Source organism: Coloeus monedula (assembly GCF_965178545.1).
Source record: "Coloeus monedula genome assembly, chromosome: 1".
NCBI classification, from domain to species: Eukaryota; Metazoa; Chordata; class Aves; order Passeriformes; family Corvidae; genus Coloeus; species Coloeus monedula.
Genome location: NC_138781.1, coordinates 151,352,278 through 151,368,626, shown reverse-complemented (window position 1 = coordinate 151,368,626; position 16,349 = coordinate 151,352,278). Strand labels below are relative to the sequence as shown.

At 37.0% G+C, this 16,349-nt stretch overlaps 1 protein-coding gene across 4 annotated transcripts in view; it reads right to left on the bottom strand.

The window, feature by feature from the left end:
* The window catches only part of EFR3A (EFR3 homolog A), a 77,764-nt gene that overhangs the window by 3,281 nt on the left and 58,134 nt on the right, over nt 1-16,349 (bottom strand). For all 4 annotated transcript variants that reach the window (XM_082295434.1, XM_082295436.1, XM_082295435.1 and 1 more), the window contains 8 exons: nt 13,840-14,001; nt 12,492-12,623; nt 11,940-12,007; nt 10,598-10,725; nt 5,983-6,071; nt 2,749-2,797; nt 1,598-1,701; nt 942-991 (listed from right to left, as the gene is read on the bottom strand). In XM_082295434.1, coding sequence (XP_082151560.1) covers nt 942-991; nt 1,598-1,701; nt 2,749-2,797; nt 5,983-6,071; nt 10,598-10,725; nt 11,940-12,007; nt 12,492-12,623; nt 13,840-14,001 — 782 coding nt within the window. The remainder of the gene's footprint in view (nt 1-941; nt 992-1,597; nt 1,702-2,748; nt 2,798-5,982; nt 6,072-10,597; nt 10,726-11,939; nt 12,008-12,491; nt 12,624-13,839; nt 14,002-16,349) is intronic.

Sequence of the window (16,349 nt, the reverse complement as noted above, 5' to 3'; positions counted from 1 at the left end):
CTGCATAATGATGTGCACAACTCTCTACAATAACATCATGTACTACTTGGGGTACTCAGTATCTGATTACTTTCTCAACCAGATGCAGCAATGGGAAAACAAGAACATCCTGCAATACTACTGATAGACACAGAGATACTGTAAGACACAAGGACATGGTTTCTGGATATTCTCCACTATCAGGAAGATTCAAAGTAGTAAGAAAATCAAAGTGATGAAAAGTACTCTTTTTCAGTGTGATGGTTTTGGCCTGGATAATTTTTTTTTTTTTATGGTAGCTAGTATAGGGCTGTATTTTGGATTTGTGCTGGAAACAGTGCTGATAACACAGGGATGTCTCTGTTACTGCTGAGCAGAGCTTACAGCATGTCAAGGTCTTTTCTGCTCCTCACACTGCCGTGCCAGTGTGTAGGCTGGAGGTGGACAAGAAGTTGGGAGGGGACACAGATGGGACAGCTGACCCCAGCAGACCCATGGGATACCCCCTATCATATGGTGTCATGCTCAGCAGTAACAGCTTCAAGGAAAGAAGTAGGAAAAAAAGGGCATTCAGAGTGATGGCATTTGCCTTTGAAAAGAGCCCTGCTTTCCTGGAAATGGCAGAACACCTGCCTGCCCATGGGAAGTGAGTGAATCTCCTATTTTGCTTTGAGAGCATATGTGACTTGTGCTTTATCTATTGAACTGTTCTTATCTCAACCTATGGTTTTTCTCACTTATAACCTTCCAATTCTCTTCCTCATCCCTCTGAGGAGGCTTAAGCCAGTGGCTACATAGGGCTGAAACGCCTATCAGGGTTAAAACACAGCATTCAGTTAAAGTAATTATTTTCTCCCTATTACATGTGTTTGAGATCACTATGACATAACCATCTGAAAATAGCCACAATTGCCTTATAAATCATTCTTCAGTCACATTATTTTTCTTGCATAAAGCCTTACCGGATGGTGAGTTCCAATATCTGTGCCAGTCTATCATGAAGCAAGTTTGCCTAGGCAAAAAAAAAAAAAAAATTGAATTATCAACTCCTAGATATTGAACTGAGCTACAATGGGTGTGCCAGGCCATACTCTGGTGAGTGTGTTCTACACTGCCACATGTAAATCTAGGCCACATTTCTTCTCAATTTGTTTTCTCACTGCTGCAAGGATACAGAGCCTTAAAGATGCATTTGAGATTGTGTGAGCCTGTCCTGGAGCGCCAGGAATTATATAGCAAATTCTGCTGTTGCAGACAGGAGTTCAACAAACATGAAATACATTTAGTTGTTTAAAACATACAGTGGGTTAAATACTGCTCCAGTTATCCCAGAATAAAACAGGAATAGACTGTGAACCTGGATTTCATAGACAGCAAGGAAAATACTAAGGTGAAGAATGTACAAGTTACCCACTACCTTCCAAATGGTCTAGGAACAAACAAAAACACACTTCTAATTACTGGGATCTCCCAACACTGACAGCAGTGGAGACAAAACAAAGAACTGAACTTCTAAAGAAGTAACAGCAGCAGTGACATAACAAATCACCTTCAGTCAGCACATGCCCACTAATACCTACACAGATAACCTCAGTGCTAACATTTTGCAGAAACTCACTTTGGTTTCACACTGAGCTGCGATTTCTTCAAACGGTGCTTTTTGGAATTTTTCAATCACAAGACGCCTTTTTTCCTTTTCCTGTTCTTCAAGTCCATTGTTATCTTAAAAGAATAATGAAAAACAAATAAAGACAAATGTAATCTTTGCCTATGAAGTATAAGGCAGATGTGCACTGCAGAAGCAAACAAGGACTGTGCTTGAAGTGATGCAACCATTCTCAAGTGAAATCTCATCTGGCATTGGTCCTAAAGCAAAATGCAGATAAAATTTCAGGGAAGTGGTTTGAGGACCCAAATTCCCCCCTTTCTTACTAAGTCTTTAAATATGAGTAACATCCCTTTTGCTTTATTGCCTGCACTTCTCACTTACTGCACACAGGTTCAGCTTCCCTCCCAGTATCATACTCACAGGTGGCCAGAGTTTTCTATCAGAATTTGGGAAAAGCCAGTTCAACCTCCACAGGCAGACTGAATGTACAAGCAGTTGGAACTTTCCAGCATCTAATGAATTTAAGTACCTCAGGGATTAGGCACACTTGGAAGACTGTCAGATCAAAATGCTGTTTAGAATGTGCCTACTGTTTAAAACATCAATGTTATTCCATATTTTAAACAGGATTTTGGTGGACTGCACAGCATTAATTAGCAATTACTTAAAGTAATATGAAATAAGGAATCTGGATAATTCTGTGTTCTTGCAGCCAGGTCACTTGTCAGAAAAATATTCTTTTAAAAAATCTTAGTGCTTTAAAGTCCATGATGTGTAATTTACAACCTATTTTTTGAATGCCCTGAAGACCTGAAAATCTTCATGCATAAAAAATACTCAAGTTACTTCATAAATAATCACTCAATGTAACTTTCATCTCACATTTATAGCTTTGTCTATAAGGCAAATGTAATAGATGACAGGCATTTCCAGATGCTTTTCATTCAGTCCCATTAACTTCAGAAAATGAATTCACTAACATTACATCAAGATATAATTTCAGAGATTCAGAAATAAATAACTGGAGTTTTAAATAAATTTACTAGCTGAAAAGAAACAAAAGTAAAATTTTATGTTATTCTGGCCTCTCTCCTTTTTATTCAGCAATTCCATAGTAATCGAGAACTATGCTGCACAAACACAACTGCAATAAATCTTACCAATGGCTTTCTTCAAAGCTTCAAAGGTGATTTCTTCAGTATTATCAACCTAAACACAAAGAAAAAAAACTCCTTAATCATCACATATAACATATAAGCTTCTAAAAAATAAGGAATGTTATAAACACAGAAGGCCAAAGCAGCCAGAACTTTTCTGCCTTACAAGTCTCTAATAACTTTATTTGGACTTTCTGTGATAATCAACAGATCACTAATTAACATTTTTAAGTCACTGAAATTAGTGAGGAAATTTTTAACTAATGAGATCAAGGAAAACTTTCTAAATTCTAGTCAAGATGATCTACGGCAACAATACTTTATAAATGGATTTGGATTTTGGCAGAACACTCCTTTAGGTCAGGAATAAGCTGTAGTGTTCCTATACTGGAAAATCTCCGTACTGGTTCTTAGACAGCTGCTGCCAATAACAGCACCTGCTTCCTTCGAGTAGCTGACTTTCCAGCTATGTGATGCTAAAATAAGAGATGATAGTGGAGTGCAGAGTGGAAAATGGTTACTGCTTTAGGCTAACTTTGTACCATTATGGCTCCAAATAATTTGGTGCTTACATCATAAACACTGGAGTTAAAAGGGCTCTTCATAACAAGCTATGTCTAATGCACTGACAAAATTTGTGCATCTAATGATACGAATATCCATTTGCTGCTGCAAATGTACTTCACCAGGAATTGCTTGGGGATGCAAAATGACCAAAGTGTTTCAATTCATTACAGACCTAGTTTCTATACCAGTAAATATATTTACAGTGAAGCCACTTTCATGGCATTAGGGGAGAATGCTTAGATGGCAGAACAGTGTTCACCTGAACATAACACAGTTTCTTGGCTCGAACTTCCCCACTTCAATCCTTCCAACATGTAAACAGGCAGCACTTTTATTTTTCCTAATAAACACTGTTTACAATGGTCCAATATGATTTAAGATAAGAGATAAGGTAGCAAAAAGTTCCTCCATCCAGTTCAGAAGATTCTGAATTATTTCTGAACTACTGTTAAGGGATAAGAAAGTAGCTGTTTCCTTTTTACATGAGTGTTATTTCATGAGCTGCAAATGCATGCTTTTCTAACAGGCTTTACTTCATAAGCACGTATTCGCTACCTCTAAATAAATACAAATTAATAAATACACAGTGAAACTTTTTTTGTCAAAGATTTGTAGATATGGGTACAGATCAAGAGTATTCAAGAGTATCAAGGTGAAATCACCATTTGTACAATTCACATTTGATAAATGTAGTTATTTATGGCTGCCTTTCATAGTTCTAGTTAACATCCACATTAGTTGCTGATTATTACCCAGCATTATACTTGGTTATTAATATCACAGAAGCACTACCTGCATTTACAAGTGCTTTCACCTTATAAATAGAGATAATTATAGAAAAACCCATCTTCCTGAACAGGATTCACCAACAGACTTGGCACCACAAAAAACTTTGAGTCCACTGACAGAAGAATTGCATTTATATTGTATACAATAACAGCTATTTTATGGATAAACAGTCTTCTACCTCAGTGCAGAAATTATACCATACATCATTAATCCTGAAACTTCCATTAAGTAGGTAATCCTCCCAATCATAAAGCTTTATGCTCCTTTTTTTGCAGTTTAGCTCTGCTGACTATTATATATTGTTATATTTACTAATCTACACAGCAAGAAAACCAGATTTCATTCATAGGTATGAAGGTACAGTCAGCTAACTGGAAAATACTGTTTTCTGCTTTGCCTTGTAAACAAACCTCATAAAGCAAGTAAAGGAGGAATATTTAGCTCCTGTGTTTCTGTTTAATAAAATTCTTGTTTTTAAGAGACAAAAAGTAATTCATTATCCAAGACACTGGACCACATTAAGACCACATTAAGCTGAGAACCCATAAAAAGACTTTATCTACAACCACTACAACCACTTCCAAGAGGTCTGTGTATCAATGCTTGACGTAACATCAGCATAACCTGAAATCTGAAATGGAAACTTCTCTCATTTAATTCTAGTTTCAAGAGAGTTGTTCAATTCCATGATTTTAAAATACATGGTTTTAAAAAAGAATACTAATGTAAAACAGCCCCAATCCTGTGGGGACCATTTAATTGCTTCAGAAAGGTAGAGGTCCTATTGTCTCACTTATTTTTCAAACACCTTTTTATTCCTTCTCCTGAACTTTTATCTGTATCCTTGCTAAATCAAAAAGCAAAAACTGAACACGAAAGATCATCTGAAGTATCATCAGCACAAAGCAGAAAGGAATAATAATAGTAATAGTAATAATAATGCAAAACACATCACTCTTGTCTACACTGAAGCATGCTCCTTTGCTAAAGCTTAATACTGAATTTTAAACTAACACTCAGCTTGACTAAGTCCGCACATTTTGCTTCATGTCTCCAGGCAGTTGGTGCATGAAGATGCCAAAAGAATCATCTGTACCTCATCTGAGGTACAAACACCTCAATTTCAACAGCTAATCTCCATTGCAGCCAGCAGAAATCTAGTTAATAAAAATCAGCAGAACCTTGAAAAAGATTCAGTAGAAGTAGAAATTTATTTTAAGAAATACTTCAAATGAAGTGTCAAATGATGTGGGATAATTTTAATTATAATGCAGTCTTCCTAAGGGATAATTAACATCAGCGCCTGTACCCTACATATGAACTTTTTGTTGCTGCTTTATCCTTCCTGTGACTTTTAAGTGCTGCATGCTAAATTCTTCTGGAGGGGAACAGTGACACTGGTGCACACAGCCTGCCTAGTGTTTACCTGTCCCACTCAGAGACTGCAGGTCTCCCACTAGGCTTTTATCTCTCTAGGCTTGTATCTTACAGTCCCAGGTCGTTGAACAAGTCTCTCAAATACTTCAAATGATACAGGGATACAGACGCTGAAATTTATTGTATCCCTCAAAAGGCAAAGAAAACATTTTAGAATATTTACTTATAAAATGCCAGCTGTTCAGCATGTAAATATATGTATTTCAACCCCATATTCTGCAGTACTATCTGTAAAAACTGTAGTGACAAAATACTTGACTCTTTTATACAATAAGATCAGCAGGGTGTCTTTGACAACACATTTTTGCAAACACGCAACTTAAAAAAATCCAACCCCCGAAGTACTTAACATTGCTAGAATAATCAGAAACTCCACCTCCTGGGAAAACTTCACTTGCATTCCCCCTCCTTCCACTGCTTTAAAATAATCTGTGATTTCCATACCTTATCCTCTGTGTTGTTGCCAGGCAGAATATCCACCTGAAGAGATACTGTGTCCACAATACTCTTCCTCCTGGAGAGTCTGTCCTCATCTAGCACAAAAACAAATTATCTCACTTTTTGCACAACACTTGAAACATGATCAGTCAAATTTCGACCCATCAGATGCAGATCTTTTTCCACGTGCCCGTTTAACCCAAGATCATTTATTTTATCATTTGAATTGTGAAAAATGATCAGTTACTTCTCTAAATTACTAAATATGAAGAAAGATAACATTTTTATAGTCCCTTCCTCCTCTCATTCCAGATCTTTTCAACTTTCCCTTGAAAGTCCAGAATTTTAAAAACGGAGGTATTATTCAAATGCATAATAAGTAACATAGCACAGGATGATACATAGCTGTAACATCCTTTACAAAAATCTGAACTTATTTTTTTTGCTTGTGTAATTAAAATATTAAGGTCTTAATTTTAAGAAAGTCTGAAACAGAAAAGGGTTTCTTGGAAGATGATTTATTGACAGAAGAAAGATTTCTGAATGGAAATGAACAACAATCCTTCCTTATTCTTGTTGCTACAAGTACCATATTCAGCAAGTCTAAGAATCTACTGGGTGAAAAAAATTCTCAATTTCTCACTTCCTCCAAATATTTTAGCAGGTCCAGCTGGCCTAAAAAGTTGTCAGAATAAGACCAACTGTGCTGATACTAAAAGAAGTACAACAATTTAATTAATGCCTAAGGAGATTATGATCAAATGATCCATCAGTTGTTGGAATTTTCTTCTGTGACTGCAGTCCTAAGACAATGCACCAGTAATATTTTCTCATTTTTGACATTTAATACATTAACGTAAGATTTTAATGAACAGTAAAAATACATTTTAAGATGTCATGAGGATCTGACAAACAGAGACTTGAGTGGCCTGACTTTTGTGTATCTCATTTACAAAACCATAAATTGCAACGTCAGAATTTAGGTCATAGCCAAGATCAAGCCATTTGGACCTGGCTATTATTATTTGATGACTTGCACTGCACATTTAGAACCACCTACAGGCACTTGATACTAAAAAAAGGAGAAGGACTGCAAAACTCTCCCTTGACAAGATAATTTATGCTGGTTCTTCTGCAACCTTTGTTTAAATCACTTCTAGCAAAGCAAAGTTCTTTTGCAGTGCAAATATTGAGCATGAACAAACAGAATTCATTCCAGCAGAGCTGAACATGCTCAGCTTTTAAAAACCAAGAAATAACTTTCAGAAGTCGCATAAATGAAATGTCATTTTAAGATCAAGAGGCAGTGAAAGAACAAGATTAGTGAAAAACACCTGAATCCTACTAATATTTTCCAGGTTCTCAGAGACCCTGAGCATTTGAAGCACCATTCTGAAGGATTTACTGAATTTTTAATCCCTGACGGCTCACTGGTACATGACTCAACACATTCCAAATCAGAGGAAACCACCTCAGCCCCCAAGAGAAAACACCGGAGAAAACCACATCTCTGCTGCCATCTTGCTGCTCTCTCTGTAACTAACACTCAAACACCAGAAGATACATTTTAGGGACTACTTTGGATAGAATTCATTTTTTTAATGGATGCCTCACTATACCTTCATGTGAAATATGCGCATATATCTCTAATTTCAACATATTAAGTGGGTAAAAAATGGTGAGAATTTCTATTTTTTTCTCTTACAAGATACGATGTTCATCCACATGCATAAAGGAGCCCAAGGGCTTGAGGACAGTGATGCAGCCCCAACATCCATTGCCCCAGCCCCTGCCAAGGCTGTCCCAGAAGCCTTGGCCCCATTGCCCAGGGACAGTGGGAGCAGCTCTCTGTGTCACCTCATTGACTGAGGCAGGATCCATCACTTCTGACAAGGGGCAGTGGCTTCAAACTAAAATGGGGTAGATGTGCATTAGATATTAGGAAGAAATTCTTTCCTGTCAGGGTGGTGTGGCACTGGCACAGGCTGCTCAGAGAAGCTGTGGACGCCCCATCCCTGGCAGTGCTCAAGGCCAGGTCGGATGGGGCTTGGAACAACCTGCTCTAGTGGAAGGTGTCCTTGCCCATGGCAGGGGGTTGGAACTAGATGACCTTTAAGGTCCCCCTTTTCCTGGGTGAGGGACTCTATTCTTTGTGCAGTCATTATCCTGAATGGCCAGTGACTAAGATGAATTCTTTGAACATCTGAGAGCTTCTTCCAACTTTCTACAGGTTTTTACAATGTCACTCAAAGAGGTAATTAGCACCATCACAAAAATGACACCTACAGCTCTACTACCTGCTCAGGAAAACAAAACAGGAAACTACCATTTTGTAGAGCATCAAATCATGAGTAAACACAACAGCAAACCTCACAGCAGCTAACATTGCTACAGGCATGTCAAGGAGAGAAACAAAAAAAAAAGCGCAACAAACCACTAAGTCCACTAAGTACAACACAATTTCTGGCCTAAAAGTCTTTAGGCCTTCTAAAAGCATTTTTTGACTGCACATCCTATAGGGACACACCACAGGCAGGAGAGGAGGCTGACCTACAGCTCATTTTTACCTTTCGACTTGTGTTTGCATTTATGAGGTTTTTTGCCTGATGGAAATAGAGTTGAATTAAAAAAAAAAAATATATATATATGTATAGACAAAAAATGATTGAAAGTCATTTAAATTATTAGTTTTCTCCCTCCCCCAAGTAAGAAAGAGACAAGTAAAAATTTGCAGATATGAATGTCTTTCAAACTGTTAAGAAGTATAAAGACATGAAACAAAGATAGGACAACAAAGTTATGTCTGTAAGTCGTTGTTAAGCATTATGTCACTGATATTTGGAAATAACAGAAATAATTAAGATGAAATATTTACTGACTTTTTAGGTTCAACCCTAGATTTCACAGAAATATATAAAAAATTGATCATTTTTTACTAATATTATTGATCTCTTTTGAAACACTACATTCCAACACTATAACATTAATAGCAGAAATTCAACATTTCATTGCAGTAAAAAATGAAAAGCTTAGGAATTCCACAATATTCACTCGGTCCTGATTTAGTTAAATGAAAACCTTGGAAGCTCAGTACTCCACAGGATCAGAGATAAATGAACTTAACCAGCTATGGCAACAGTCAAGGAACAAGTTTGGTTGCTGCTCTTTACAAAAAGATTACAAAATCCCCGAGCCCATCTGACTCACATATGTTAAGATTTAGGATTAAATATGGCAATTTCTCATCACCTGCAGAGGCAGTTAATCACACACTTGCAGCTAAACTCAATTAATCTTGATGTCAGAACTTGCATCTCTTCCTGTGTGGGAATGCATTTTTAGCAAAGTATACACAAAAACCTTAGCGAGGTCATTTGGGTACAAATATATCCGAGTTTCTAGGAGAAGCTCAACCTAAATTTCAAAGCAGGCTGTCTTCCTCACTCCATTCTCATTCATTCAAAGCCTGTAACATTTTCTTACTTGCTGCCCACCTCTTCTGCCAATACTAAAATATAACATTAACCGGTTTTTTAGATGCTAGAAGAAATAAGTATAGAAACATTATCCTTTTTAGAAGAAGACAACCAGCAACAGAAAACAGACACTGTGGCTGTGTTGGAATGTATCACTTAATGTGCCTGCTTGTGTTTGGGACAAAACCACACCTGCTGTCTGGAGAACTCAATTCCTCCCACAACTATCCAAAAGAGATATTCAAGAGCAGGCAGCAATGTCTCTGAATCAGACTGCAAGAACAACACATCTGGCATTCACTGTTCAAATGTACTTTGGTTTTTCCTATGTGTGAGCTAAAGAACATAGAAATCATATTTTTCTGCTAGGTACTTTAAAAAGGCCATGCTTTGGGCTGGGGTGTCCCCTAGTCTCTTACAATAGCAACCTGTTATATACAGCCACAAAACACACACGGTTAAGAAAACAAATTCTTCAATCAATTTTGTTCAGTAAGTTGCTCAATTGGCTGTTGAAAATATATTAAAAGCCAAAAGCACATGAATGTCACATACTAGCTAGTCCTTCTCACATTATTCACTCAGCCTGTGTAGCACAAACTCCCACAAACCTTCCTCAGGCAACACTTTATTTCCACTGTTACTTGACACTAAGCTTGCATAGGTATCTGATGGAGGAAAACATCCCATTCTTGCTTAAATTAACATCTGCTCATTAAGAATGTAACTAAGGCAAATAAATCAGCACATGACCATGGCAAAAGGACAGAGTATCTTTCATCCAACATTTACATAAAAAGGATAATATAAGCTGACTTCCATATTCCTCATTTTCTAGACCAAGTTAGCACAGGTATTCTTTTGAAAGCCAAGACTTCATTAAAAAGAGTCAAAGTGGGTTCTAGGACTTTCTGCCTCACTTCCATTGTTTAAGGAAAAAAAAATCTTAAAAGGACAAATAGTTGAAACTTCTTAGCAATAATACAGTAGCTAATGAGGAGAAAAAAAACCACCTTGAGAAGACAAAATTATCTGATTAGGTTTTGTTGCCAAGCAGTCACATTACATTTCACTGGCACACAACACATCAGGAAAACATCCTTAATAACTGGTATTAGGTGGTGTAGCTACTAATCACCACTTACCTGTTACCTGGGGCACATATGGGACTGACAATCTTTCCACACTGTATCCACTGCCTCCTAATGATTCTGCAATCTTGTTCGTCAGGAAAAATAAATCTGTTTCATCCTTCTCTAAGGATTTTGGAAGACTGTCAAAACATATATTGAAGTTACTGTCTACCAATAGATACTTGTTGGTTAAGTAAAATACTTTTCCTATGTCTGTGAGCAATCAAGAAGGGTCAATGGTAATGATTTGATTGAAATAAAGCCTGGTTAGTTTTTTAGGAATTAATATACACCTAAAATTAGTCCATTGAAAACCTCTGCAGTGTTTTAGATTACTTTAACACTTCTTGTTTACTTGAAATATGTTCTTCACCTGTTCTGCTACATCTTGAGAGAATATGATCTCTGTTAAATAAAAAAAAAAACCCTGCACAGAAACAGTAATACTAATTAATTAGTACTAATATTTGTCATTTGCCAGCAGTGTGTCCTTGTGGAAAAAACAGACTGAGGGTATCCTGGCCTGCATCAGGAGGAGCACTGCCAGCAGTCGAGGGAGGAGATCCTTGCCCTTTATTCAGCTCTGGTAAGGCCACAACTGGAGTGTTGAGTCAGGAGATGGCTCACCAGGACATGGACTTACTTTAAAGAGCCCACCACAGGGTCACTAAGGTGGATTATGGGGCTGGAGCATCTCTCCAGTGAAGACTGAAAGAGCTGAGCCAGTTCAGCATGGAGAGAGAAGCTGGATCACATCAGTGTGTACATATCCCTTAAGGGAGGGAAGGTGGAAAGGCCGCAGAGCCAGGCACCTTTCAGTGCTGCTCTGTGACAGAACCAGAGGCAACGGGCACAAATTGAAACACAGAAGGTTCTGTTTCAACATCAGTGAACACTTTTTTGTGTGAAGGTGAAGGTGACCAAGCACTGGCACAGGTTACCCAGAGAGGTTGTGGAGTCTCCATCCTTGGTGATATTCCAAAGCATCTGGATGTGGTCCTGCACAGTCTGCTCTACGTGACCCTGCTCAAGCAGGGGGCTTGGACCAGATGACCTCCAGAGAACTCTACCAGGCTCACCCATTCTGTGATTCAGTGAACACTTATTTTGCTGTGTTAGCACACTGAGGACCCTGCTGTGCATAAATGCCTCTGACTACAATAAAAAAGCCTGAAACCCTCTTTTTTCCCTGTAAGTGCACATGCTTTTAATGCTTGGGTTTCTTCTGCCTATCCAGAACACCATAAAACCTCTGGGTTTTTTTCACATATGTAACATTTTTCAATGATGTATGATTTTTAATAGGAAAATAGGGACTTCACTGTCCACTAATTCCCATTTTGTATCTACTTACTCGCATTTGTCTTTGAAAATTGTTTCTGGTAGAAAATAAGATGCTTCCACACTTCTGGTTTCAATGACCTGAAAAAAAACCCCAAGACAAATAGTACAAATGGAGTAGTTCCATAGTTGTTTTCTTTAATACCTAACCTTCACTAACATCTACCTCAGGAGAAATGAGACATTTAGGATTTCTTTTAACCAGGGAAAGAGACTGTGGCTCTCACCCTTTAGACTAAAAATCTGGTTCTCATGGTCTTGTGCATGTCAATACTGTTTTTCAAAAGACAGTTGGGCTGTAAAGTCTTATACCAGATGGGGTTTTGGCCCATTATATATGGTACCATAAGCAAAATAAAAATGCTGTACCTTGAGAGAAGACTATTTTGTTTATAATTTTAGGAGTCAGCAGTAATGCCATGAGAGACTGAAGATCAAGAACAATGTCAGTGGACACAAATACAGGAGATCAGCACCACAAGCAATTACTTGAAACAAGTTATTTACTGATTTTACAGTAGAATGTGTACTGTTCTAAATGACCTGAATTATTTAACCATGTTACCTTGCTGACATGCTGACAAAAGGCAGGAACTGCAATCATCTGACTCAGGAAGTTTAGATAGGCTGCAACCAATGCCATGACACCACAACGATTAAACATTGGCAGATTATCCTCATTGATGATGGCAATGTCCTGAAATATAAGGGGTAGCATTATGTTTTCCAAAGTTACCAGACTGTCCTGAATATATGGAAGTCACATTTATCATTTGGTAACACTAGCTGACATGTGATGTTTATCTGCTATTACTAAACATTTGATATCTCTCATCTTAAAACTCTTGTCTTTTAGCTCACTCCTGAATTAGGAATATACTGATCTGAAGTTAGAGAGCTTAAAAGATTCAACCATTATGAAGAGAAATAAATTTACTCAACCCAAAATCCTGTTTCTCAGAAAGGAAGTACAAGTCAATGACTGGTAGTTTCTTGTCCTTATCACATGTTGATCATAACATTTTCTCAGGAAATTTAGAAAGAGCAGTTTGATAATAAAGATCACCAGTGTGAATCATAGATATGGCACAATAAAGGGAAATATTTACTGCATATTAGCACTTCTATTATTTATTCAGATTGCATTATTTTTGCTCTAGTAGAACTCCTAATGTCATTTCCATCAAGTAAAGATTTGGTTCAATGACATATTTTAAAATTAAGGATGCACACTGCATTTCAGATGTTTCATAGTGCAGCTGCACATTTGGGAATAAAGTTAATGACAGAGTGAACTGGGAATACAGAGGCTGATTTCATCAAATTTCCAGGGCACATGTTAGCACTACTTTATTTCTGACTTCAACACAGATAAACTTAGTAAGTTATCCAGTTTCCCTGAGGACTGTATGCACAGATGAGTTAATATTTGAACCTATTAAGGAAATGTTAAGGAATAAAGCTTGCTAAGACACTGACAGAATTTTACTCCAAGGTAAGATTAAACAGCCTGGTTTGGTAACTATTCCCAACCAATTATACAAAAGTTTTCATCCTGGGTGCACACAGTCCATACACTTTACACAGAAAACTCATAAGATCATAGGTCGAGAGAACACCTTGACAATCTGCTAATGAGTATCAGTGATTCTAAGAAATGTTTCAACAGATTTCCACATCTGCTGTTTTTCCTGAACCGCATATGCTGTGGAAGTTTGTCAGAAAACTGATCAGATGAAGCTTCCCCATTAGTAAGTGGAAGGTACAAAGTGCACTTCCTTAGTGGATCAATCAAGTTTGGGCCAAATGATGAGATTTCCAATTTGAAGATCAATATACAAAACCCCCAAGTTCTTCACATCTCCAATTACAAATACGAATTGTAAGTCAATGAACCCGACACAGCCTCATACCTGCAAGGCAATAGCTAATCGAATGAGGTCAATAACCACTTCTTCATTGGCCAGTTCAATTGTGGTAAGAGCTAGAGATGTAAACAGCAGTTCAAAGTTTTTTTGGACATTGTCCTCTTCTTTGCAGCCTAAGTAGATGTGTCTGTACAACTGCTGACCATGCTATAAAAGACATAAAAGGGAAAATGCATATTAAATAATAGAATAATTTAGGTTAGAAAGGATATTTGAAGGCATTCTAGTCCAACTCTCTCCAAATGGGGCCAACTTTTATGTTAGATCAATTTAGATGGAGAATTAAAAAAATAAAAAAGGGTAAAATACATGTGTATAGATACATACACAAACAAGTACATGCTTAACAAGGAAGACCTCAAATTTCTAACAACAGCTTCTTTATAAACACAGTACTGTTCTATTTTATGCAGAAAGGTACAGATAGGGAAGATGATACAGAGAACTGCACGATTACTGCACAGTGTCAGATGCTGGAATTAATTTCCTGTTGAAACATTAAAAAAAATAAAATTTGTCCATTTATGAAAAGGAGAAACCAAAAAGTAATCTTGAAACATTCTCAAGAACATTCAAGTAAGCTCCAAGTCTTATCCTTGTGAAGACATCGAATTTGTTCATTAAGCAACAGCCCTCGAACAGCAAACCAAGAAATAATTCTCCTAGAAGGTGTTTCAGAAGGTGAGCAGGGCTCATTTACCAATGTATGCAGGGAGGCTGCAGAAAAATGCAAACACAAGAAACACAGGATAAGCAGCAGGTGTTGTATGCAACACACAACTCACTACCACCCCAGCATTCTTAATCTGTGGAGGGGTGGGTGCAAGCCTGTATCAGCTGACCCAATTTTCAAGATCTCAAGACTAACTCTAGAGGTACTAATTCAGCTCTAGAAGGAGGAAGAAAAGTGATTTTTAACCTCTCTTTTTCAAACAGGACATATTTACTTAAGAAATAATGATGATGTTGTTGGTCTTTTCAATACCTCTAAATCAAATAGTTGTTCTAACACATGTATTTAGAAAATAGGGAAACAGAGATATTAGCAAAGCACAGAAGCTACTATGAAATCAGCAGGTCAGCTGTTTAAAGATCCAGTATATTTGGAAAACAAAAGTAACGAAATTTTTTATCCCACTGATTTAGAATTGCCTTAAATAGGAAAATAAATGATTATGTGCATTTTCTCAATATGTATCTTTCTAGAAGACTGGAAAAGGCAAGAAGTTAAATATTTCCCTTCAAAGAAAGGATAGAAAGAAATTGAGAAAGTGGTCAGAGATGAAGAGTTTTGTGCCTATGTCTGGTTCCATTCCAGCTGGGTATGGTATACAACTGCTTCAGGGTCCTCATATAGTATCAAACAAGCTTAAGTGGTCACCCAGATCTTAATGGACTTCTGGAGATGCCTCATCCCTCTCCTTTGATTATGCAAAGAATCTGGGAAGAGCAGGCTGCTAACATGCACATCTACACCAGGTGAGTAACATTTTACTTATGATATGCACCTGAAACAGTATCACACAGATAATCCTTGAATGACTCCATTTCCCAGAGTTAACACATTTTTTAGAAGCCTGTATGATTTTTTCTTGACCTGTGAAGAATCTCTTTTCCTCTTCTGCCTTTTTTTCAGATCAGTATTAACAATTCAAATATTTAGCTTGACATTGACAACTTTCATCTAGCAAAATCAGTAAATACATCCTGTCCAAACTGCGTAAAATCATAGATATCAATGAATTAAAATTCAATTCACTTTTTTAAAGACATATTATTAATAATTGCCAATGTTGGAGTATTTTTTATATTTGTATTATTCCAGTTGTACTGGAAATATTAACTGGACTAACTTAGCAAGAACATTTATCTTGCAACATTATTTGAATGCTGTACAACTCTAGTTTGCATATTATTACATACGTAGTATTTTTGCCTATTTCAGTAATTTACCTTTTTTTGTTTACAAACATACCTACACAGATAAACCACAGCCAGGAATGACAGAGCAGAGTAATAGCTTTATGTATTTTTCCCACATAAAACCAAGGTGTTTACTGTAAGTAATTTCACTCCATGTAAGTATCATCCAAAAAACCCCTGTTTTCTTTAGAACCAAATATACTCAGAAGTCATCTGGCACAAAGTTCTGTGAAAACAATCTTTTAAGAAGATGGATTTTTTGTGCAAAGTTAACTTTCTTTGACATCTTTACCTAAAACATAAAACTTAAGTCCCTGGAGCACAGCTATAAAAAGATTTCTAAGTACAAAATTGTCTAAAAATACAGCAAAATAAAAGCCATACAAGTGAAAAACTACTACTGAAAAAAAATTAAATGCTGCACAGGGATCTAACAACAGGGAGGTCTTTTCACAATCATGGTTTAGACATACACTGTTCTAATTTCATGTACATAAAGGTTTTAACTGAAGACATAAATTAAAATTTTATTGCATGGAATCATCTTTCAAGAATCTAGAGCAGCTCAACAT